This window comes from Maylandia zebra, linkage group LG7 (assembly GCF_041146795.1).
Source record: "Maylandia zebra isolate NMK-2024a linkage group LG7, Mzebra_GT3a, whole genome shotgun sequence".
NCBI lineage: Eukaryota > Metazoa > Chordata > Actinopteri > Cichliformes > Cichlidae > Maylandia > Maylandia zebra.
In genome coordinates, this window is record NC_135173.1 from 15,892,371 (window position 1) to 15,915,090 (window position 22,720).

The window sequence follows — 22,720 nt, forward strand, 5'->3', positions numbered from 1 at the left end:
AAAAGTGAAAGGAGATAGAAAGACAGGTGAGAAAGAATAAAACTTAATTGACTTTTTGATGGTATTTTACACACAGTACTGGTACAGAATCTAGAAAATGTGGGAAAATACTGGCATCATATACAGTACTTAGCTACTTCTGAAGAAATTATGATGGGACCCTAAAAAAAATTACTATGAACAATAATGGATTTCTATACATTTAGTCAGATGACCACTTTTGTTGTAAGATTCAGATAATTATGTATTCAAAGTTTTTAAATGACATAACAAAGAAAAGTATTTCTTTGTGCCCCCCTTCCCTGTTAATGCCCTACCTGGCCCCCTGGACAAACGTTGCTAGACCCGCCCCTGCACAGTTACCAGCTGTCAGCTACTTAGAAAAGGATCCTGGTGTTATTTGTTTCTCAGAAACAGTTCATAACTTCCCTTCAACTCATTCATGTCACCTAAAAGGTAAATCTGTTTCTCCATCACCTGTTCAGCTCTGATGATCCAGTAAGGACATCTCCTGGTTTCATCTTCATGTTTCCCTCTCACCACATATCCAAACCGACATCATGACCAGCAGCTTTTACAGCTGTGGCTCCAGCAAACATCAGTTGATACTAGAAATTAATATCAAATAAATTCTAACAACAGCTGATCAAGCTTTTCATAACTTCTTACCTGAAATTCAGTTCACCTGACACTCGGACTGGTGGCCGCCTCGGGTCTGTCCTCCTCCTGCCTCCCCTTTCTCTCATCCACCTACTGGCCTCCACCACTTGCTAATGTTACTGAATCTGTGGAAGCTCCGCGATAGCCACCACCAAACAACTGAGTTATTTTTACACATCTCCCAGCATCTGGCCAATCCACCACCTTTCAGTGTTTATACCGTTACGGAAAAACAAACAAAGATCGGCCCATAAAAACGAAAAATCACATCGGCCCACCGGGCAAATGCCAGGCATGCCCGATGGCCAGTCCAGCTATGTTGCCTCGCAGCAAAAAGGTCTTGGGTATAAATCTGTAATCTGGCCAAGTTTGCAGTGGGTTCTCTCTGGGTACTCTGGTTTCCTGCCACAGTTAAAAGTCACGCAGTAATTAGGATTAGGTTAATTGTCGTTTCTAAAATATCTGTGAACATGAGTGCAGATGGTTGTTTGTTTCTCTGTGATAGACTGGTGACCTGTCCAGTACTCTGACTGTCACCCTATCACATCTGGGATAGGCCCCAACCTCCCTGCAACCCTGGTAAAGATAAGAGGATGGATGGAGTGGAAGTTATGATAAATGCCTTAACATTTTATGTTAGCCAGACCCTAGACTGTTGAACACTCCAAAAAAATAACTCATTTAATGAACTTAAAATAATCATGGAAAGGATTTGCACATTAATAAATGGCTTTCTATTACGATTAAGCATTTTTGTCACACTAACGTAATTTGCATGGGTTGGATCAACTCAATTAAATTAAGTTGGACTCAAATGTAGTGAAACAGTTGATTCATCATTAATTAATCAAGTGCATTAAGTTGGAATAACAGAATTGCATAATGCTAAAATAAAGCAATTTTAATTATGTGGAAATTCTTTCCATGATTTTTTTATGTTCATTCAAAGAGTTATTTTTTTGAGTGTGCTCGCCCAATTTAAGTCTAATGCTCCATCGCTGTATTTGGCTCTTTGTCATTTTCCTTTTGATATTTCTGACACCGGATTTGTCACGTGGTGTGTGAAATTATTCTCCTGTAGGAGGTTTGTTCTATTGAGGAGCGCCTTTAGTTAGTAAATGTCAAAGTCACATCCATCTGAATCCCAAAACCCACAATTTCTCAGCAGCACAGTGTCACTGTGAATGTAGAAGGAAGCACTTTGTACCCTCTTGCTGGTGAGCCACGCTTTGCTTATTATATGCCATGGATGTTTCCATACTTCCAAAAAGGCAATTAAGACATGTAACAATTTTGCATGTTATGGCTTATTACCAACAGCTGCCACAAAAAACTGTGTCTGTATTATATCCGTGTAAAAACCAGCTAAACACCTAAACATCACATGCAACTTTCCCCACAAAAATCTTGCTCTTGTTGTTTCCTGGACCCTTTAAATCATGTTCAGGCCCACAAAACGCCCCACAAAGGACAAAAAGCAAACAGTGGGAATGCACTTGTATTGAAATAAGCACTGCTCTTCACAAGAGCTGCATAAATACACTTACCTGCACCCTTTTCTAATCATATGACAATCACTTACATTTATGGCCAATGCTGTCTCTTTATCTTAAAGCGTCTGTTCACTATGCACTTAGTAGCGGCTCAAGGGCCTGAGAGAAGAGCATTAAAAGGATCAATATCAAATCAATAAATGGTTAATGGTTCTCGTGTGTAAGTTTATGCTTCTCAGTGTGCAAATGTTCTACCTAAAAGTGCAAATATGCCCAGAAAAGTGTCTAGCAAGGTTTCTGATTGTAACAAAAGGGGGGGGGGAATGAAAATGCAAACCAGACTGCTGATACATGATCGATTGCAAATAACTGTTAAATACGAGGTTATATTTGTAAATCATAGAGCATAATGCACAAAACACGCTGTAGAAAAACCACTTATTCTAGATATGACTGACGGAATGCTTATTTTCCACCCAAAGATATTTTTCTGCTGTGAACCATGCCTTAAAATTCTGCGGTCGGAAACACAGACGCTCAAAGATCAGCCGCATGACTCTGCACTGGTGCTGCGCGCTTTGCCTGACCCTGGAGCCACCGCAGAGGGGCCCTTCTGCCTTAAAACAGGCAGTCTGCGCCTTTTAGGTGACGGGGGACTGTGTAATATGAGTCGGGATGAAAACTGCGCGCTGAATCCGGCTGCCAGTCCAGATGCTGTTCGCTGGAGAGAGAGAGGAGGTGCATGATGGATCCCGTCCCACTGCTGCTCATCATCGTCACATCTCTGCCAATTTGCTCGGCAGTCTACACTGGGCCCCTGCAGCCCGAGATCTCCAATGGCACTTTCCATCACTTCTTCGTCCCGGATGGAGATTACGAGGAGACAGAAGATCCCGAGAAGTGCCAGATGCTGTTTAAATTTTCAGACGTGTATCCATGCGCGGCCTTAGAGGACAGTGACTCTGTAGTGAGGGAGGACTTCGTCCTCACGAAGCTGCAGGCGGAGGACTCGGCGCGCCTGCTCGAGGGCATCGGCCGGACTGTGGCCCAGGATCTGGACGGAGAGGACAGCTACGGAAAGTTCCTCCGGCGGGAGATCTCCCAGATCGGCGAGGCTTTTTCAAACGTGGACAAGTCCCTGGTGGAGCTGGAGGTGAAGTTTAAACAAAGTCAAGAGACTGAGCTAAGGGAAGAGCAACAGCTGAACGGGCATGTGGTGAAGCAAGTGGGTGACGTTAGGGACGCACTGAAGGAAACCACCGACATCTCGCTGGGCCTGAAAGATAAACATGAGCTGCTGTCTCTCATCATTCGCAGTCACGGTACCAGGCTGAGCCGCCTAAAGACTGAGTATCTTAATGCTGGTTCTTAGTGGGGCTGTGGGAGCTTTAAGTGTGTGTTTGTGTATGTGTGTATGAAAGAGAGAGCGAGAGACTGAGGAAAAAGAAAGAGCGAGGACGCTCCAGTTCATTAACCAACTGGAAAGTTTATTGTGGCTTATGAATATCCTTCTTAAGCATTTGAACTTCTCTGACCTTTGGTTGTTCCCATTCCTTGGAGCTGTGTCACTGAAGGAGCTCTAACAGAAATATTAGCACATTCCTCTGAATCAGGAGGGAACAAAGAAATGTGGACATAAGTTATGTCTGCAAGGAACCCTCAGTGCCACCCCAGAGGAGAAATCTTATCCAGAAGAGAGAGTGTGAAAACAACCCCCCCCCCCTCCCCCAACATGGATTTATTGTCAGTAAAATATGTAACTCTGTATGATTTTAACTATGCTGTTCACGCTGTTAGGTTGTCATAACTGATCAAATAAATATTAAATATCTGATATTTCTCCCTTTCTTTCAAGCAAGACAAAATGTTCTTCATTCTTCTCACCACATCAGGACTTTCAGGTATTTTCTTTTTCAATGTGAGACGTCTCCCATCCTTTAAAATTTGCGATGTGCAATAAGAACTCGAAATCTTTGAAATTGTAATTTTTTTCACTTTCATGTGACCCTCCTCCTCCCTCATGTCTTGACATCACCGTGTTTGCTGTTGGCACTACAAGTGGCAGGCTCGACTGTCCCTTCAAGTGGCCGTGGTTAATTGGCGTCTGAAGTCTGTCACTGCCTCCCACTTCCATCTGGAAGTAATCTGCTCGAGTATGAAATATGCTTCTTCAAAGGCCGTCACTGTCATCATTATCTAGTCTTTTGTCTGTCATAATCCACGCAGTTCGAGGTTGACATGAGATGTTACTGTGTTTAAACTCTGAGCTGTTTTGGATTATGTCATTTTTACTAAAAATAGGCTTTTAACTGGCAAGTTGTTTATATGCCTATAAAAAAAGCCCTGTTTTGCTCTTGAGTTTATTTCAGAGACACTGTTTATGGATGGAAAATTGTTTTGAATTTCCAAAATAAGCATTAACCCTGGCTAACAGGGTCACACATAAACACATCTGTTAGGCAGTCTTCATTTGAAGTGCCTTGGATTTAATATCACAAATGCCTTTGGTGGTAATCTCTGTATTTTCTTTCTCTGACTACCGTAAAATGTTCTTATTCCAGCCAACGTCTGCAACAACCACAAAGTAACAGCTACAAGCATGCCCACTTTTTTTCTTTCTTACTTTTTTTTGTTAACAGAGATGATGTCTATGCAGATGTGAGTGAGCCAGATGGGCTGCAATGGGCGCAACTGGGTGTGATTTCCTCTGTCTGGTTTTCCTCACAGTCCAGCTTCCCCTGAGGGACCCCTTTTTAAAAAAACAGCTCTTTCTTTCTTAGCACAGTGCAGACCAGCACAGCAAAAACCCAGAGCTGCAGGAGCTCCTGAGAAACCCTATATGTCTATACAGCTCTTAATTTCCAGGGGCACAGTACAGGGCTCCAAGATTTGATTAAAATATTTGGACAAAATTTCCACTGTGTTAGTAAAAGTGGAGCTATTCGCAAAACCTCTCATAAGCAACCTGCCCATCATAGTTAATTTGTCTTTTTTGGCTCTGATATAAATCCACCTATAGGAAAATATTTTTTTCCCGCAAGATTAGATTCAGATCCACGCTGCTTAGAGGCACGACTGCCCGAGCGTTAAGCATGCTGTTGAAGAATTTATTCTCCTTAAGAAAAAGAAAGAAAGGTCAAGAATGCAGACCACAGTCGACCTGAAACTACTCTGACCCGAAAATGACAGGCCTCTGGGGTGCTATTGTTAGAAAGGAGAGATTTGTTAAGTGCTCCATCTGCTACTAGTCTTACCGTTATTATTACTGCAATGAAACAACTGATCGTTTTAATATGATTCAACTGCATCTGACGCTCTTTTAAGGAGCTCTTGTTCAATAAAAATAGAGATACTGTTTAACTTCTCAAGTTTTTTAACACATCTCAGTGTGTTAAACACATCTCAGTGGACCAGCTCCATGACAACAGAGAAATTTCCCACTGAGCAAAGTCTGCCTTCTGCTAAAGACTCTTGAAAGAGCAGGAAAGTGAATCTTGAGATAAGACTTTTTTTCAGATTGCTGTGTTGAAGGCCAACCCCCCCCCCCCCCCCCCCCCCCCCCCTTTCACATACTCAGGGGCAGAATTAATTTACATCCTTAACAAATGTTGCTGATGTAACAAGACAACATAACTAAGTCAAAGACGAAAAGAAGTGAGAGCTTTAACTTCAGTAAAAAAGAAACACTTATACCAGTGTGGTATGCAGGGATGTAAGCAAAAATCCTACATTTAAAATTAATTTTAGTATAGGAAGTATTGTTAAAGAAAACAAAATGCAGAATAGCCCATTCGGAAGGGACGGATGACCTCTTTCACTGCTTAATTGCAATGAAAAAGCATTACTTTGCTGTAACTGGAAAAGTTGATTCCTTACTCTATAGTAGCTGGTGATCAACTATAACTATTTATGTATATCAGTCTGTCTTATTTTTTTATATTTGTAAAGTCATTACTTAATTGATGAGAAATGGAAAGTACAATATTTTTTTCAAAAATATATTTTAGTATAAACCAGAATAAAATACCAACATTTAAGTACAATGGCCTTCAAACTGTACTTTAGTAAATAGTCCTTGCTACTTTCAGCATCCAGGCCTATGGAAAACTAAGTACACTCTTACTGCTTCCACTGAAATTCAAAGAGTAAGGCACAGTGAGGTGCTACTAATTACTTGATTACACTTGATTAATTAATCATCTGTATGTGTGAGCACCCTTGTAAAACCAGATGTTTTGGCAGTTTGATGTCTGCAGCATTCAGGTGGGTGTTAATGGAATACCAAGAACTGTTCCTGCCCATCAATTTGAGATGAGTTATGAGGCCATTTCCAAACAATTTGAAGTTCATCATTGTGCAGTGAGGAAGATTATTCACACGTGGAAAGCTTTCAAGACACTTCAAGCTCAGACTGTGCAATGCTCGGAGAAACTGCCAAAAACAAAACAAGAGGTACATCTCAGACTCTGCAGGCCTCAGTTAGCATGTTAAATGTAAAAGTTCATGAATATCACAATCAGGAAAACAAATGTGGTTTGTTTGGAATGGTTGCCAGGAGAAAGCCTCTTCTCTATGAAAAAAACATGACGGCACAGCTTTGGATTGCAAAACTGCATCTGAACAAAACAAAAGGCTTCTGGAACAATTTCCTTTGGACAGACAGGACCAAAGTGGAGATGCTTGGCCATAATACACAGCACTCATCCTGGAGCGAACACTTAATACTAACTGTCAAGCACGGTGGTGGAAAAGTGATGATTTAGGCTTGTTTTGCAGTCATGAGTCGACAATGAACTCTTCTGTATAGTCAAATGTGAAGCCATCTGTCTGACAGTTAAAGCTTGGTGTAAAACTGCATTATGTAACAGGTCGATGGTCCCAAACGCAGCAGCAAATCTTCAACAGAATGGCTGAACAAAGATGTTGCAATGGCCCAAAGTCCAGACCTGTTTGAAATGCTGTGATAGGACCTTAAGAGAGCTGTGCATAAATGAGTCCCTCAGTGAACTGAAGCCACGCTGTAAAGAAAAGTTGGCTACAAGCTACTGAATCATGGGCTGCATTTAGCTTTTCTTTTCACAAGACTCCACAGAGTCCCATTTGACCTTATATAGAGAAAAGCATACACGCTTTTTACTCCACTTATCTGACATGGTATTAGTCACTGTTGGGGTTGGGGTTTTTAATGCAAAGCATACTTAAAGTTCAAGCAATTGAATGCACTTTGGCCAACAAGCCATGGGTATGTAGCATAATTAGACCACCTACAGCACCGGATGACTTTTTAATGATGTGGGCACATGTAGGACATGTATGATTCCTCCTCATTAACCACACAGTCCTTTGTATCATTGATACCAGACACTGTAACACTGCAAAACAAACCAGTCTTCACAATTCGTTTGAACAGTTAGATACATTTACAACAGAGGACTACTGTTTGTTTACATGAAAAATGTTTTCATGTTTCCAGGGGCTGTTAACGGAATAAAAAGGAGCTCTTTGCAATGAATTAACGGTCCACTAAGAGAGTCTGTGCATCCTCTGGCAAATGATTTTATCACTGAATATATTTTGTTCATTTATGATGGAGAGTGTCTGTTTACTTAAATCTCCAGTGACTTAAGTAAACAAACACTGTGCCTAATCAACAACAGGGATTTATTTGAAGACTGCAGATGAAGATTGCCACAATCTGAGCAACAGAATAGCACCGATGAGCAGCAAAAGTTCAGGAAATGAGTGAAGCCAATATTTGAATTAGCTGTCAGAACGATTAATTTTTTTCTTAAAACTAGTACGCATGAAAAAAAAAACACCTTGAAAAATTATCAGCAACATCAGTGTGTTAATCTGTGAATTGTCAGCATGTTGTGATCCGAGAGCTTTGGATGAAGTTATCCGGACATTCCTCATTTTATGTGGCCCTGCTGTTTATAAACATAGATTGAATTTCCACTGAAGCATGCAGGCGGAAAAAAAATTACTTCACTTTCATGTTCTATTAAATTTGGACTGATTTATTTCTGTCAGTTTTGTCACTCAGTTTTGGTCACTGACGCACATTTTGGCCACTGACATTTGCACATTTAAGCATTTAGAAGTGGTTGCATAAAACGGTGGCCTGCAAGCAGCTCCAACACCAAGAGAAATAAATTCAGCTGCAGTTTTAAAACAATGCTGTAAACGCCTTGACTCGGTTAGCAGGCCTCTTCTGCCTGCTGGCATAACAGTGAACACATGTTAAGACATAAGACAACCACAAAGGTTTTTTTTGCTTTTGTTTCTTTTTATATGATGTCTGTTCAGTGCATTACATGAGGGGGGAGGGAAAAAAATACTTTTGCATGGCTCTTTTATTTTTCAAAAATATTCCGACAGGGGTAAGACCTCAAGAACAACAAAACACTTCCCTCAAACACAGTTTGGTCTAATGCTCATTATTTTTTTTCCTTGAATAAACACAAATGCATCTGCATACATACAATTCATAAAGTACATGTACATATCTTGTTTTGAATGGGTACATAATGATACACAGTTGCCCTTTGAAATGTGAATTACAAGTCCATGGTTTGATCTTCAGTTCCCATTTGAAAGTTGTGCTATTGACCTCCTGCCAGTGCATCTTTTTCTCTTTTTTATTCTGTTTTTCTTCTCAAACTAGCAGATTTTACAAGAAGAAATTGTTATATTCTCCTCTTGAAGAGCAAGCAATGACACTCAACAGTTTATTCATAAAGAGGGACAGAAGAAAAAAATCAAAAAGCACCAGAGGAACTGAAACCGTCTTCAGTCAAATGTCACCTCTTTATCATTTCCCATGTGAGTGCGAGCAAGTGTCCCATGCTTTCTCTGTGCCTGGCTAAGTGAAGGCTTTCTCTTCTCTCTGAGTCCCTGGGTGAAGCTGTCTCTGGAACAGGGCTCGTCACTGTTTCACAGATGAGACAGGTGTCTGTTTGGTATGCCCGCGGCCTGTCACACACAGCCGTTCTCCTGTCTGGGCTTGTGCACCGCACTGGCCTGTGGGGGGTAGAGGGAGGGAGCGAGTGTGCACAGGAAGCCAGCCAGCAACGTGAGGCCCAGTCCACCCCACGCACAAAACATGGACCAGCCGTAACCATGACTGATGTCCTCTGGTATGCCAAACATGTAGCGCGGATAGCGGGACAGTTCAAAGTTGATTCCGGCCACACACGTGCAAAGGGAGATTATGCAGCACGTCCCTGCCAGAGAGCGAGGATGAAACAAGTCAGCAACCCGATTTGATCCCCCCGTTTTGATGCGCCACGGTTAATAAAGACCACACCGCCCCTCTGCGGTGAGTCGGGGCAGTGCTCTTTATGTAAAGAACTTCTTACCTCCCATGAGGAAGAGAAGTCCGGCGACATACTGCATCAGATCGTGGTCTTGACAGCAGCCCAGAGCGCCTATGATCCAGCCGAACATGATGATGGATATGGCCATTCCTATGAAACTGGCAGTCATCCTCTGGAGATCTGCAAAAAAAAAAGGCACAGCAGAAAACACCGTGTATGTCAGGGGGCGTGCTCAGTTTTTCTACATTAATTCATCAGATTAAAAAAAGGTAACTCACGAAGCGCGTGCCACTCATCCTGCCTTATTGTCTTCGTCAGATTGATTGGCAGATTTCTGGGGAGCTCTGATGATGAGTAGTAGTATTTTATTGGTGTGCAGCGTGGAACCAATCCTGTGGATGTAAACAACACAAAAAGGATGTCTCACATTAGCACTGAGACGAGATGAAGAGGATATCACAAGGCTCGCTCCTGCCACCCCCCACCTCCCAAAAATACGCACCCAGCCCCCACTCCACCACCGCCCACCCATCCACCCACACCACTGTGGAGTAGCTTATTGTACGCATCCCGAGGCTTCTGTTACTACAGGCTGCCCTTTTGTGCTGGGGCGAGAGAAAAAAACAGCACGTCGATCGCATTGTAACTGTACTCCGTGCGATACTGCGTAGGCCTCGAGGGTCTTTGCGCAGCATCAGCACCTTGGATAGCGCATTCGTGCACAAAGTATTGTTACCGACAGCGCCTGTCACTCGACACAAAGCTTCCGAAACAAACACGTTACAGCACAAAAACACGAAGCCCGACACCAAACCTTTAAAGATCAAATCCTCCGTCTCCAAGTCAAACCCTTCTCTGTGGCACTTCCTCCACAGTCCGGTGACGGTGGAGTTGAAATGCCGACTGCAGAGAGACTCCATTGCCGGGGCAGGAGGCAAGAAGTGCCGCTTAGCCCGCAGCAGCATTTCGCCGCTGACACTGGAGCCCTTTCTTTCAACGTTTTTCTCCTTTGGCAGCATCCGAAGCGGAAGGTTGTTGTTGGAGATGTAAATGTAGCCGGGGTCGTTTCTTTTGTTTGAGTAATTCTTGCAGCGTTCCCGGTGCCTCCTGGCGTCAGTCTCGTACCAGTTGTCGGTGCTGATCGCCACCGCGATCAGTCCCAAAGCGCAAAAAGCCAAAAACAGACCTGCCACGGTTAAAGTCCTCATAGCAGCCATGTTCCATGCGTATCTCGCCTCTGTGCCGTGATATTTCCACGGGACAGCGGGACTCCGCTCCTGGCTGCTGCTGATGTCAGTGTCTAAGGTGGGGAGGAAATTTGGCAATACTTGGAAATCGGAAATGCTGATCAATCGGCGAAGCCCTCATTTCTCTAATTTGTCAAGCATCCCCTAAAAGAGCCATATTCGGGGGCGGAGGATAAATAGATTTGGGCCTCGATGTGCTATTTTGGTTGTCTCCTCTATGCCTCTGAACTCAGTCTAGCCTAGATACTGGCCAGTTCAACGTTTCTTTCCAGTAGATGGAGACAGAGCAAATATTTGAAAGCACGAGAAGCCCCAGACCTGCACTTTACGCACCGTGGGTCACGGTTTGCAGTCGTCATAAACACGATTTTCTGGGGTTAAACAAAATAAAGGAACCTTTGCCGTCTTTTAATAGACCATGTCTCAAGGCACCTCAGCTGATGTGTTCCGTGAAACACAAAAATGCAGACAAACAACCTGCTTTTCTCCCTGTGGTGTGCTCACAGGAAACAGTTTCATCACAGCCAGCAGACTGCCTCTGGTAAGTTTCCATTAAACAGAGGCAAAGATGTCAAAGCACAGCGTAATAATGTTTGACTCATTCGATTATTTTAAAAGAAGTCATAAAAATCCACCTCCATGCCAGAAAAAAAAGTCAGAAGGTGGTTATAAAAATCTCAGTGTTGTATGTATAAAAACGTAGACAAGTTACAGGGACAAAGTGAGTCCAGCTCTTTCCGTCTTTTTTTCACTGGTTTCATCTCATGGTCAGAACTTCCTCAATTGAAACCATAATGCCAAACAAAAAGAGGAACAAGGCTGGTCCAAACTTCACTTTTGGTTTCGACTGCTGCCTGCAGTAGCGATTAAAAAATTCCTGTGTGAATAAACCATACTCATTGTAATTGAGAGTTAGAATCTCATAAAGCCTGCTTTCCTCTTCAATTATGATGTGTTAAATGAAATAAGTGTTGCATTATCTTTAAGTTTAATCATGTTAGGAATGAGTGCAAAGATTAGAGTTAATGTCTCTCTAATCACATCAGTTGAACTGATGAGAGAGAAGAGTTGAAGCAGGGAAGGGCTCGTCATTTAATATGTGATAACCTTCTCCTCTCACTGCGTCTTCTTTAAGGGTGTGAATGTTTTCACAGACATGTGGAGATGTTTTGCACTCAGAGTGTGCTATAACACACAAAAAAAGCACACTGGGCTTTAGACTTTTAATGCATGCATGTAAACATGGTGTATGGCCATCAGGAACTAACTCACCATATGAACCTAGCAACTGGATATGAATGCAGACTGTATATGTTCCAGCTTATTTCTCACTTTCAGTTCCCATTTGCGTGCTGCAGTCAGTGCCTGGCGACACTCCGTATTTATCGGTGAAGCAATAAGAAAAAGTTAAAAATTACCACAAGCTTAAAGAACCAAGAAGCTCATGAAGCCTTGTTTACATGATGGATGGCTATGTTATATCATCTGTAAGTGGATCTCTTTTGATTTTTTTACCATGTATATGTCATACACCAGGAGATAAGGCTTTGATTTCAGTTTGCGACATCGTGAAGGTATTTTGTTTTCCATGTGGGTTTCTGTTAGATTGAGTTTTCAGTTACCTTTGAAGGTTATTCTAGTGACCAAAGTAGAGCTTTAAGACACTGGAGGTGGTACTTTATTTGTTATTAATGTCTGCAAAGATGATTTTTGTTTGTGTTTAAACAGGATATACTTATTTCACTGCATTTTAACCGTTAACATATGGTAAAGTCCAGTATATAATCTGCACTCCTGCTTTATTCAGCTGATTTGATTGTTTTGTCTGTTTTATGTTCTTCTAAAATCATATCTGAAAACATTTTGGAAAGACAAAGAGACTCAAACTTTTAATTTTTCAGAAACAACATCTCATATTTCCCCCCCAAAAGGCTTCAGAGGAGGTTATTGCAAATGAGGCAGAGAACTATCGACCGTCTGTGGAGCTGTACCCTTACCTCACCGGCGTGGGGGAGATTTGCGATGGTTAGTAGACTGGATTTCAGTGTTAGAAGGTGACTCATCATACGGCCATGTGCTTAAACCTCGGTCACTTTTCAGAACGTAGATGGACCTTCCAATCTGAGCGGGTCCAGGCGTCAGACTTTGAGAATCCCCTCACGGAGCTTCAGGCCGTGTCTCCCCCACAGCTGATACCACCCTACCGCTATGGCAGTGAGTCACTGTACCTCCAACTTGATCCTCCACTCGTTCCTCTGTCTGCATCACCACAAGTAAGTCCATGTATGGTAGCTTGAAAAAACACAGTTTCCATTGATGTGATTGGAATTACTGACAAGTGGCCTGACAAGTAACGAACCCCCTTCTATTAGGATACACTCACTGCCCAAGCTACTATTCTAAAGTAGAGAAATCCTTTTAAGTGTACTGCCGGGTTGTTTTTTTTAAAATTTGTTTTACTGTGATTGAGGTATTAACATGTAGCAGTGATGTTAGGCAGTGATGAAAAAAACATTTACTCAACTGTTACTACACTGCGTGACTCACATCAGTCTGATTGCTCATTATTTCTTCCCTGAGGGAGAATACATTTACTGGAGTCTTTAAAAAGACCTCAAACATTAAAAGAAACTCAGAAAAAAAAACAAAAAACCCTAAAGCTTTGGTAATTATTCTCACTGTCTTGAACACAGCCATGTCTGAAGTAACAGTAAATTATTTGACTTTACTCTGATTCATTTGACATTAAAATGTTCCTCATGTAAGGGTCACGTTCACTATGAAGCCTACATAATGTCAGAAAATTGCCTATAACAATTTTCTATACTCCAAGCAGAATCACAGGCCAAGAAGACCAGACAATATTTGGTATTTTTCTACTACACACTTGTAATGAACATATTTAGTTGACAGATTAATCAACAAATGGATTAGCCATTTCACACATAACTGTGTATATAAACTGTACGTGCTCCTGACTTTCAGAATCATTCAACTGCTGCCAAGAAATGAAAACAAACTGTGCTGCTGTGAACTAAATCGGGGATTTAGAAGATTATAATGTGATTTTATCTACACAAATACAGCACATGATGTGGACAGTCTGGGATATTTCCTCTGAAATGTCATCTGCACTGTTGGGTACTGCTGAGCACTGAATTCTAATTCTGGCACGGCAACTTCCTCTTTTAACACAATGACTGAGTTTAAATGAAAATGTCAGGTGATGAATAACTGCAAAACAAAAAATGTTGCCCGGTCTGTCACTTCTGTGCATAAACATGCTTTAAATTTCCCCTAAAGATCCCATATTACACCTCACCCCTGTGCTACCAGTACCCGCCTTCGGCCTCACCTGGACAGTACTACTCAGAGGAGGACCAGAGAGGAATCAGTCCACCGCTTGAGGTATCAGAGGGCGAGGATGAATATGAAGGTCATAACCCTTCTTCCTTCAGGAGAGACACTAGTGGGTATTTTCAAACCTCTTTTTTTTTCTTACATTCAGTCATAAACCTTGTAAACTGAATAAAATTGCTTTAGCAATTCTTATACTTTCCACTCCAGACAACAAGAAGAAAATCCGTCTGTACCAGTTCCTCCTGGACATGCTAAGAAACGGCGACATGAGTGAGAGTATCTGGTGGGTGGACCAGGACAAGGGCATCTTCCAGTTCTCCACCAAACACAAGGAAGCCCTGGCGAACCACTGGGGTATTCAGAAAGGAAACCGCAAAAAAATGACCTACCAGAAAATGGCTCGAGCTCTGAGAAACTATGGTAAAACCGGAGAGATTAAAAAAGTGAAGAAGAAGCTAACCTACCAGTTCAGTGAGAATGTGTTGAGAAACTTATATTCACGTCAGTACCCTCAATGACAAGGGAACAAACGCTGTCTTTAATCATGCTAAACTACTCAAATTTTGTCTGTAGATTTACAATTTCAGTTTGTTTTTCTACCATGTTTCCTTCCTTATTTATTTGTAATCTGTGACATTTGCTAATGTCTATATAAACAGCTTAATTTTAAACTCAAATTATGGGTGAATAAGAACAAAACTAAGAGTAAAAGATCAGTGACAGCTGCAAATAAATGTTTTAAAAATGCATATTGTAATTTTCTGAATGCTGTAAATAAATATAATGCTCTGCTATTTTTGTCAAATTATTCAAATGAACTGGGTCTGTCTTTGAACAAACAAAAAATGTGTTTTACTCCTTAAAATAAAAATCTTCCTAGCCTTGTTAAAAAGGCAGAATAGAGCTGTCCCTCTCTGGAAAGATAGAGAACTCATTAGAATATTAAATTAAATAGATGTCGCAACAACACTCTTCGTGCAAAAGATTAAGTACAATAGTTGCTACGAAATGACCTGCGAGTAAATTATAAAGGTGTATTTAGTCTGTACCTATGTAACGTCCTTCCTTGGACAAAACTTTTTCTTCACTCGTCAGTATAGTCCTTATACCTGGCTATTTAAGAGGAAGGACTTTTATTTTTCTTTGTTTTGTTTTATTTTGTTTGTTGCAGACATTTCAAACACTTTTGTATGAATCATTAAAGCAATGTATCCCCATTTACCTCTTGCTGAAGACTGCTGCAGCCCCGCGTTTGGACAAGTGGGAGAAGTTGCACGTACAGCATAAGCTTTTATTTTACAAGTTCTCTGGTTCCGCTCCACAGCTATTTCCGCCTACGTCATTTCACCGGCCAATCAGAGTCCAAGCATTGTTTCGGTCCAAATTTCAAATGCACTCGACAAACGAACGGGCAGTCGGGCAACTACACTGACTTTAACCTAGATTTTTTTATTTGAGGAGTCAAAAGACCGTCTGCAGGAACAGGACGATTCTTTTTAAAACATTTCAATTGTCTGCGGTGGCGAAATGAGAGTGAGGTTAGTACTGAATATAAATATAATTCTTAGCGGTTTATGTAAGTTGTGTTCTAAACTTGCTGATTAGCTTTAGCATTTAATGTTAATTGTGAGAAAGGTCGCACAGCCTGTTTCACACATTGAGACGGAGCAGTCGTTAGGTTATGCTGTCATTACTATTTGGGTTTTTTTGGTCACTCATATTGTTCAGGATTAGGGATACCACGGATATGCTACGCCGTCTGCAACTATTTAAATGTTAGTTTGCTCGGTCGATGGTGGAAGGGCTGTTGCGTCTGGTTTTGCGGGTGCTAACACAGCTGTTTCCTGTCTGGTTTTAAAATCCCTGGCTTACTGTAGTATAAAATAATATACTTTTTTGTTTACATTTTGAGTAATTGAAACACTAGTTAAAATATCAAAGTCCTGCTAACGTACAGGCCGCCCCCCACCCACCCCGAGGGCCACTTTGAGTCAGGAAAAACCCAGTGAAACCTGTCTGATTTGATTGTTAGCCCCGAATACACACCCGTAACCTCTGTGTACACCAGCTTATTTTATTACAGTATCCACCACACTTTACACTCGGTTACCCTGAACCTGTGAGCGGATACGTTTTTCCGTTTGATGAGCTCTTGAACTTTATTTTTACTTCATGAAATTAAAATTTTACTTGTATTGCGTTGTCATGTTGTATTTTATTTCATTGAAATGTATACCTTTCTACTTTTTTATGCCATTTTGTTATGTTTTTTGTTTGTTTTTTGTATTTAGCTTATTTTTGAACTGCTGCAACAAAGGAATTGCTCAACTTTTGTGGTAAAGTGTATCTTAACAAACTTGAGGATCTGGTTCTCTTCCAGTGAAGTCCACGCTGCTGAGTCTGTTGCCTACCTGAACAGAGCCCTGGTCAGGTTGCAGGATATTTGGGAAGAGATAGGGATTCCTGAAGAGCAGCGCCTACAAAGAACCAATGATGTTCACAAGCACATTAAAGTGAGTTCTGACACTGGTGTACATTATGGTACCTTTTGGCCTTGTAGGACTAATCATACAATTGCCTCTTTGGTTTTTCTTGCCTTCAGGGTTTGCTGGACCTCATGATTGCAGAAGAAGAGGAGCTCAAGAAGAGAGTACTCAAAAGTATAGAGTCTTGTCGCAAGGAACTCAGTATTTTGTATAGTGAGCTTCAGATGGCCCCTTTTGAGGTATTTACATTTGAGAAGTGTGTCTGAGTGTTTTTTTTTTTTGTTTTTTTATAACCAACAAGACGATCTGTGTTAGGCCTTACCTTTTGGATTTCTTTGCAGGAGGAGGATGGCTGCAGCATGTTGCAGATGGAGAAGAACTGCCGCACACATCTGGAGGTGATGAAGGAGCACAAAAAGCAAAGAATGGAAGAGCTTAAAGGCCTCGTTGTCAAAGACCGAGAGCTGTGTGATGTTATGTGCACTACCCCATTTTGCATCAACCAGGACTCTGTTCCATCATTGACACAGCTAGAGAGCTATCGGGCCTACGTTGATGATCTCACCAAAGAGAAGGTGTTTTTGATTTTCTGTTTGTTTCTTTAATATTACAGTTTTTGCTTTTGGTTTGTAACCTGTCTCGTCACTGCAGGAGCATCGTCGCAAGGAATTTGTGAGCATCAAAAAGGAGATCATTGTATGCATGGATGATCTGGAGCAGCAGCCAGAGACGAGTTTTGAGACTGATGTGATTTGTGAGGATGAAGAGGCATTTTGCCTGTCGAATGACAACATTGCTGCTCTCAAACTCCTCCTCGGTCAAGTGAGTTTGTGATCTTTCCTTTTCTAATATGATCCGTCTATGGTATTGCATAGAATAACGTGGGTGATTTCTTCTTCTTCCAGTTGCAAAACCGCAAGGCTGAGAATGAGCTCCTTTGTTCAGGTTACCGCACTAAGATCCAGGAGCTCTGGGAACGGCTTCAGATTCCCCAAGAGGACAGGGAAATTTTCTCAGAGCATATGATCAACACAAAGAAAAGAAACATGGAAGCGGTACAAACCTACCTTTTGATTTATAATTTTAAATAATGTGTCTGTTTACTTTCCACCCAGATCCTCTAAGCCCTCGTAAAAGGTTCTGATAATGTGTATCCTGTGTTTCTAGCTCCAGGCTGAGGTCCAGCGTCTAGAGGTGCTGAAAATGCAGAGCATGCAAAGTGTCATTGAGGCCATCCGAGCAGAGATCGCCCTCCTATGGAATAAATGTTTCTACAGCCCCGAACAGCAACAAGCTTTTGCTCCATTCCATGATGGTGAATGTCTGTTTTAATAACGACTGCTTTATTTCAAACATATGCACCAAAGGTCACAGAGGGCGTTACTGTTCTGGTACATCTTTTCTTTACTCAGATGATTTCACAGAAGAGCTCCTCAATCTACATGAGGCTAAGATCACGACCTTGAAGAAGTGTTATGAGGACCACAAAGATCTCTTTGAGGGAGTCACTAAATGGCAGGACAACTGGACGTTGTACTTGGAGCTTGACGTGAGTGCTGTCTCTAAGTTTTTTGTGGAAGCTTTTAAAATGCTTATCTCTGGGCATGGTGACATGTGGCTGTATGCTTCCCCTTTTAGAAAAAGGCTAATGACCCTTCAAGATTCAACAACAGGGGTGGGAACCTTCTGAAAGAAGAGAAGCAGAGAACTGACCTGCAGAAAAGTTTGCCTAAGGTGAGAATTTCTATGCTGCTTCAGTAAAAATAGCATTACTGTAAGCAGATGCCAGCCTGTAAGATATTCTCTTAGAAGACATTTCAAAGATGTCATATTGGATGAATTGGCAAATAAAAGGAGATGAAGAAAAACTCCATTGCTGTATTGCAGGTTTTGTCCAACAGATGGGGATATTAAATGACTGTCACTCTCTGGTTCAGGTGCATATGTCTGTTCATCAAAAGCATTTCAGAAATTGATGTAATCTGAAAGTCCACTGTCAGTGCAGAAGCTGTTAAAAGGGAATCGGCTGAGCTCTACTAATCCAAAAATGCGCATTTTGCTGTTCAAAATGGGCTTTATTTAGATAGCCTAGTCAGGGGACACATGCAGCAAAGGGCCTCTGGTGGGTGGCCCTGCATTTCTGCCTTGCAATCTATGGTCAACTGTATATCGTGTGAGTTCAACTGCTTTGGGATTTTCTCTGGAAAAAGAACAGTTCAGAGCAAATCATTAAATGCTCAAAATTACTCTGACATTATGTCCGTGATGACTGGATGTAATCTTTCCTACCTTACTTCAGGCCCACACGGTCTTTAAAAAACCAGTTGAGTGCAGTTTGAAGCCTTGAGTTTTGGCTCACAGGGATTTTTCTCACATTAGACTCCCTCCTCATTATTAAGTATTGGTATTGTTTCACAGTGGTGTCTGTTTGTTTTTTAAAGTGTACATATAAGAGAAGTAAGTGTAATAAGGCCCCTTTTTGTGACAACATAAAAACTTATGCTTGTTTTCAGTTGGAAAAGAGTCTGAAAGCCCAAATCGACGTTTGGGAGCAGGAGCATGGCAAAGATTTTCTGGTGAATGGACAGAAATTCCTCGATTATGTGCAGCAGCAGTGGGATCAACACCACAATGAAAAGGAGAAGGAGAAGCTTGAAAGGGTATGTGAGGTTATTGCTGTGACACACTCTGTCGTGACTTTCACTTCCCTGTAGCAGTAGTTTTGCCAGTGCATTTTTTTTTTTTCTTTAAATGCATTGTTCTTTGGAAAATAGCAAATGAAGAAAACTAAGCAGATGCAAGAGGAAATGCTGTATGGAACGATGGTGAAAACCCCGTCTAAAAGGCGGATAGGAGGGACTCCAACACCTGGAAAAATGAAAAAGGTAAATGGGTAGATATTTCTGTGGTTTTTCTCAATCAATCAAAGCTTTATTCGTCACATGCAGGTTGCCCTGCAGTGAAATGGGACCCCCCCGACCTTACACATATAGCACAAACATTACATGGGGATACAGGTCGGAGATTGGTAGAATCAGAGAAAAAAACATTGAAATGTACACTACAGTGGGGAAAGTACAAGAGGGGAAAAAAGAGACCCCTACTCATGCTGTGCTTCCATGGTAGGACAGCATGAGAACAGGAAACAAAAAAACTCCTCTGCATGGGATGGGAAGAATAGCCGTAACACAGTCGTTATCAGGGAGTGATTGTTCGGCTCCAGCCTTGGGCCTGCAGCTGGCGCCGTGATGGGGATCCGCAATGTTCATGTTGATTTTGTTAATTTCCATGCGAGCAGCCCAGGAGAATTTTCAGGCTGCTCTTTAAGACTCCGACGCTGGTCTCTCAATCTCCCGTTGGAGAGTCGCGAGCCTCCCCATGATGGTATCAAACTTCTGTTCCATGGTGTTATCATTCTTTTGATTCTGAGACCTCACAACTGCAGTGATCCGTTCCGCGATGTTTTCCAACTGTCACTCAAGGGTCTCATTTTGAGCAGGCCTCTCTCTGATGTTTCCCCCCATACGCTCAATGGTGTTGTTTGAGCCTTCACAGCAGCTGCAAGCGTCTCCAAGGTGTTGACCATATTACGTTCGTTGTGAGAGGTTGCGCCTCGTTCCATTTCGATTCCAGCGGGCAGCCTTGGGGGGGGTTTGAACAGCCGGTTCCGCTCTCTTATTTCTCCAATAAACCAGGGCTAAGCCAACTCCGATCAGCATGAACCCTGTTATCACGGTTCCGAATAGATGGATATCTTCAGCGTCCTCGATAGACAGTCCCGCCAGGCACATGATCCTCCAGTTCTGCCACCCGTCCATCGTGTATCCGGCAGGGAAAGTCCCTCCAGGGCACTCAGGCTCTCCCGAGCCCAGATTTCTCGTTGAGAAAAGGGTGTCAATAGCATTCAGAGACCAGTTGATCAAATCCATAATTCTCTTTTAGGTTTTAGAGAACGACAGTGTGAGGCTATTCCAGGGAAAGTAATGCACACAAGACAAGGACATAGGCTAAGTAGGGAAGATAAGGGTGAGGAGGAGAGGAGAAAAGTGCGACCGCCTTCGCTGAGAGCTGAAGAAGAAAAATATTTCTGTGGTTTTTCTGTAACTGTGTTAATGTCAAACGTGAGCACTGACTGAAACGCCTGTGTGCCCTGTCCACTCAGCTCAATGGCACCTCAACTTTCTCCACTCCAACCAGCTTCCTGAGTTCAGGCCTCAGTGGGACCATGTGCCTGTCGTCCACCCAGAAACCACCGTTGTCTGCTAGCAAGGTATTGTGCTTCATGTTGTTTTTGACAGTCAAACCATCAGGATTAGATTGGCTTGTTCAGTATCTTAGACAGGTTTGATCATCATTATTTTCATATTGAAACGGTAAAACCTCTTACATTAGTTTGTATCTAGACTCAATGTTGGTCAACGTTTGAGTTTAGTGTGCTCTGAATATGATGCAGACGTTGACACTGATAATCATTCTACCCAACTAGTCAAGTCCAGTGTCGTTAACTAAGATAAATATACATAATATCAAATGCATTATTTTGTATGTCAAGATATTGGACACGGTGAAAGTGCTCATCTGTCATAATGTCCTATATAGTCTTTAAAATGAAAGGGCTTGCCAAAACACATCATCATTCTAGTTGGTCTCATTGTAGGGTCTTGGCCTGCGAACCCCTGGACATGGAAAGGCACCCCGTGCGCTAGAGCGAAACAAGGAAAATATCTCCCACCTTAATAGAAACACTCCAAGTGGCACACCACTAAGGTCTCAGGATACTCAAGATCACACCTTCACCTTTAACTCTATTGCTGGCTCCTATTCGGAATTTGCGGTAAATGGGGTTTTTACATCTGTTTAGTCAACTCAGTGGTAAAGATTATTGTAAGACTAAACATTTGGCTCACAGTTTAAGTTTACCACCAAATGTACAACTTATTTAATTTCTTGCTATGTGGGTGTACATGTATTTTATAATGCAGATGAAATTCCCACATTATGCAGTTGTGATGCAAAGAAAAAGCTACAAAAATCATTTATAACATGATGACAAGACTTTAAGAAACAAAGCTGTCTGCCATCTTTTAATGTTTGAATACATTTATTCCAAATTTCGTCATACAGTCAGCAGTAATTAATATATAGAAAATGTTGATTATTTGTATTGAGATTTACACGAACCACCACCTTTTACATATAAGTATACATATAGTGTTTGACACATCCACTGGGAGAGCGGGCAGGGGGATTGCGTCAGAAGGGGCAGCCGGCATACAATCAAAGTTACTGATTCATCCACTGAGGCAACCCCCTGTTAATAAAGGGACAGCCAAAAGAATCTGTCTACAATGAATGTATAAATTTAAAAAGTCAAAGTACACTAGGTCTTATGAAAAAAATATTGAAATGGCTACGGCCCTGTGCTATAACTAATAAATAAAAAATAAATAAAAAAAAATCCTGTCATGCCAAAGTTTCAATGACTTATTTGTCTGAGCTGCAGCTAAAACTTTCCACCACATGACTCAAATCTGGTCATCATGAGGTTAAAGGTTTCCAAAGTGAATACATCTACTTAATTTGTCATGTGAGAAAACCATGTTGATACACAAATATTTTACCTTTGATCTCTTTTTTTTTTTTCTTCTTTTTTTTTTTTTAAATATGAAAACATTAATTTGGACTGTTTCTTACAGAGGGACCTCACGAAGTCTTCTAAATCGAATGTAAAGTCAGGACTGCTGAACTCGACTGTCAGTCATCAGTGATGGTTCAACAGAGCTGCTCTGGCACAGAGGGTCGCCCACCTCAGGGGTAGTTTGGTGACACAATGAACAAGAGGGAACTTCTTACAAAAAACTGTAAATATTTTGTCAACATTTCTCTTTATTAGAATTTTTTCCAGGGTTTCCTCTGCTCTTTGCATTTCTCTGGCATTTTAAAAGTTTTACGATGTCTTTTTATTTGATCCTATTTTGGCTTAGATTAAATATTATCTGTTATCTACGGCACTACTGTTTTACTAAATTGGAAAGTGGCACCATGATTTTCTTTTTCGAGCTGGATTGACAGCTAATTTTGCTTATCAGAAACCAAACATAGGGTGGTTTTATTCTTTTCTTTAACCTGTAAATAAACGTTTTAAAAGCAGTTTG

The 22,720-nt window shown here is 41.5% G+C and overlaps 4 protein-coding genes across 8 annotated transcripts; 3 read left to right on the forward strand and 1 right to left on the reverse strand.

The window, feature by feature from the left end:
* Positions 1-2,802: 2,802 nt before the first annotated feature.
* fibina (fin bud initiation factor a) lies at positions 2,803-3,996 on the forward strand. Its single transcript, XM_004575118.4, has one exon. The coding sequence runs from the start codon at positions 2,896-2,898 to the stop codon at positions 3,523-3,525; it is 630 nt and encodes a 209-aa protein (XP_004575175.1). The 5' UTR covers positions 2,803-2,895; the 3' UTR covers positions 3,526-3,996.
* A 4,495-nt stretch (positions 3,997-8,491) lies between these two features.
* On the reverse strand, positions 8,492-11,002 carry tmem276a (transmembrane protein 276a). The gene is made up of 4 exons (XM_004575119.6): positions 10,287-11,002; positions 9,751-9,864; positions 9,515-9,652; positions 8,492-9,379 (listed from the first exon to the last, which is right to left on the reverse strand). Exons 1-4 carry the CDS (start codon positions 10,687-10,689, stop codon positions 9,132-9,134), a joined length of 903 nt encoding a protein of 300 aa, XP_004575176.1. The 5' UTR covers positions 10,690-11,002; the 3' UTR covers positions 8,492-9,131.
* Positions 11,003-12,055: 1,053 nt separating this feature from the next.
* spi1a (Spi-1 proto-oncogene a) lies at positions 12,056-14,873 on the forward strand. Of its 3 annotated transcripts, none has more exons than XM_004575124.3 (5): positions 12,056-12,206; positions 12,621-12,744; positions 12,820-12,992; positions 14,023-14,188; positions 14,287-14,873. In XM_004575124.3, exons 1-5 carry the CDS (start codon positions 12,180-12,182, stop codon positions 14,595-14,597), a joined length of 801 nt encoding a protein of 266 aa, XP_004575181.1. In that variant the 5' UTR covers positions 12,056-12,179; the 3' UTR covers positions 14,598-14,873. The 3 variants fall into 3 exon arrangements, with proteins under 3 accessions (XP_004575181.1, XP_004575183.1, XP_004575182.1); XM_004575126.3 differs by having other exon boundaries at positions 14,056-14,188; XM_004575125.3 differs by having other exon boundaries at positions 12,651-12,744.
* A 567-nt stretch (positions 14,874-15,440) lies between these two features.
* Positions 15,441-22,715, forward strand: LOC101469282 (protein regulator of cytokinesis 1). Of its 3 annotated transcripts, none has more exons than XM_004575121.4 (14): positions 15,441-15,617; positions 16,460-16,592; positions 16,682-16,804; positions 16,907-17,140; positions 17,217-17,387; positions 17,471-17,620; positions 17,733-17,880; positions 17,978-18,114; positions 18,204-18,299; positions 19,079-19,225; positions 19,340-19,450; positions 20,728-20,835; positions 21,223-21,399; positions 22,262-22,715. In XM_004575121.4, exons 1-14 carry the CDS (start codon positions 15,607-15,609, stop codon positions 22,331-22,333), a joined length of 1,818 nt encoding a protein of 605 aa, XP_004575178.1. In that variant the 5' UTR covers positions 15,441-15,606; the 3' UTR covers positions 22,334-22,715. The 3 variants fall into 3 exon arrangements, with proteins under 3 accessions (XP_004575178.1, XP_004575179.1, XP_004575180.1); XM_004575122.4 differs by having other exon boundaries at positions 21,223-21,332; XM_004575123.6 differs by lacking the exon at positions 21,223-21,399.
* Positions 22,716-22,720: the final 5 nt, after the last annotated feature.

Bases quoted from the DNA above. Each gene is read 5' to 3' on its own strand.
- fibina (XM_004575118.4), top strand. From the start codon at position 2,896: ATGATGGATCCCGTCCCACTGCTGCTCATCATCGTCACATCTCTGCCA.
- tmem276a (XM_004575119.6), bottom strand. From the start codon at position 10,689: ATGGCTGCTATGAGGACTTTAACCGTGGCAGGTCTGTTTTTGGCTTTT. The intron at 9,653-9,750 runs GTGAGTTACCTT...TTTTTTTTGCAG, and splicing joins GGATGAGTGGCACGCGCTTC to ATCTCCAGAGGATGACTGCC. The intron at 9,380-9,514 runs GTAAGAAGTTCT...GCTCTCTGGCAG, and splicing joins ACTTCTCTTCCTCATGGGAG to GGACGTGCTGCATAATCTCC.
- spi1a (XM_004575124.3), top strand. From the start codon at position 12,180: ATGATGGATGGCTATGTTATATCATCT. The intron at 12,993-14,022 runs GTAAGTCCATGT...TTTCCCCTAAAG, and splicing joins CTCTGTCTGCATCACCACAA to ATCCCATATTACACCTCACC. The intron at 14,189-14,286 runs GTGGGTATTTTC...TTTCCACTCCAG, and splicing joins TTCCTTCAGGAGAGACACTA to ACAACAAGAAGAAAATCCGT.
- LOC101469282 (XM_004575121.4), top strand. The intron at 17,141-17,216 runs GTGTTTTTGATT...TCGTCACTGCAG, and splicing joins ATGATCTCACCAAAGAGAAG to GAGCATCGTCGCAAGGAATT. The intron at 20,836-21,222 runs GTATTGTGCTTC...GTCTCATTGTAG, and splicing joins CACCGTTGTCTGCTAGCAAG to GGTCTTGGCCTGCGAACCCC.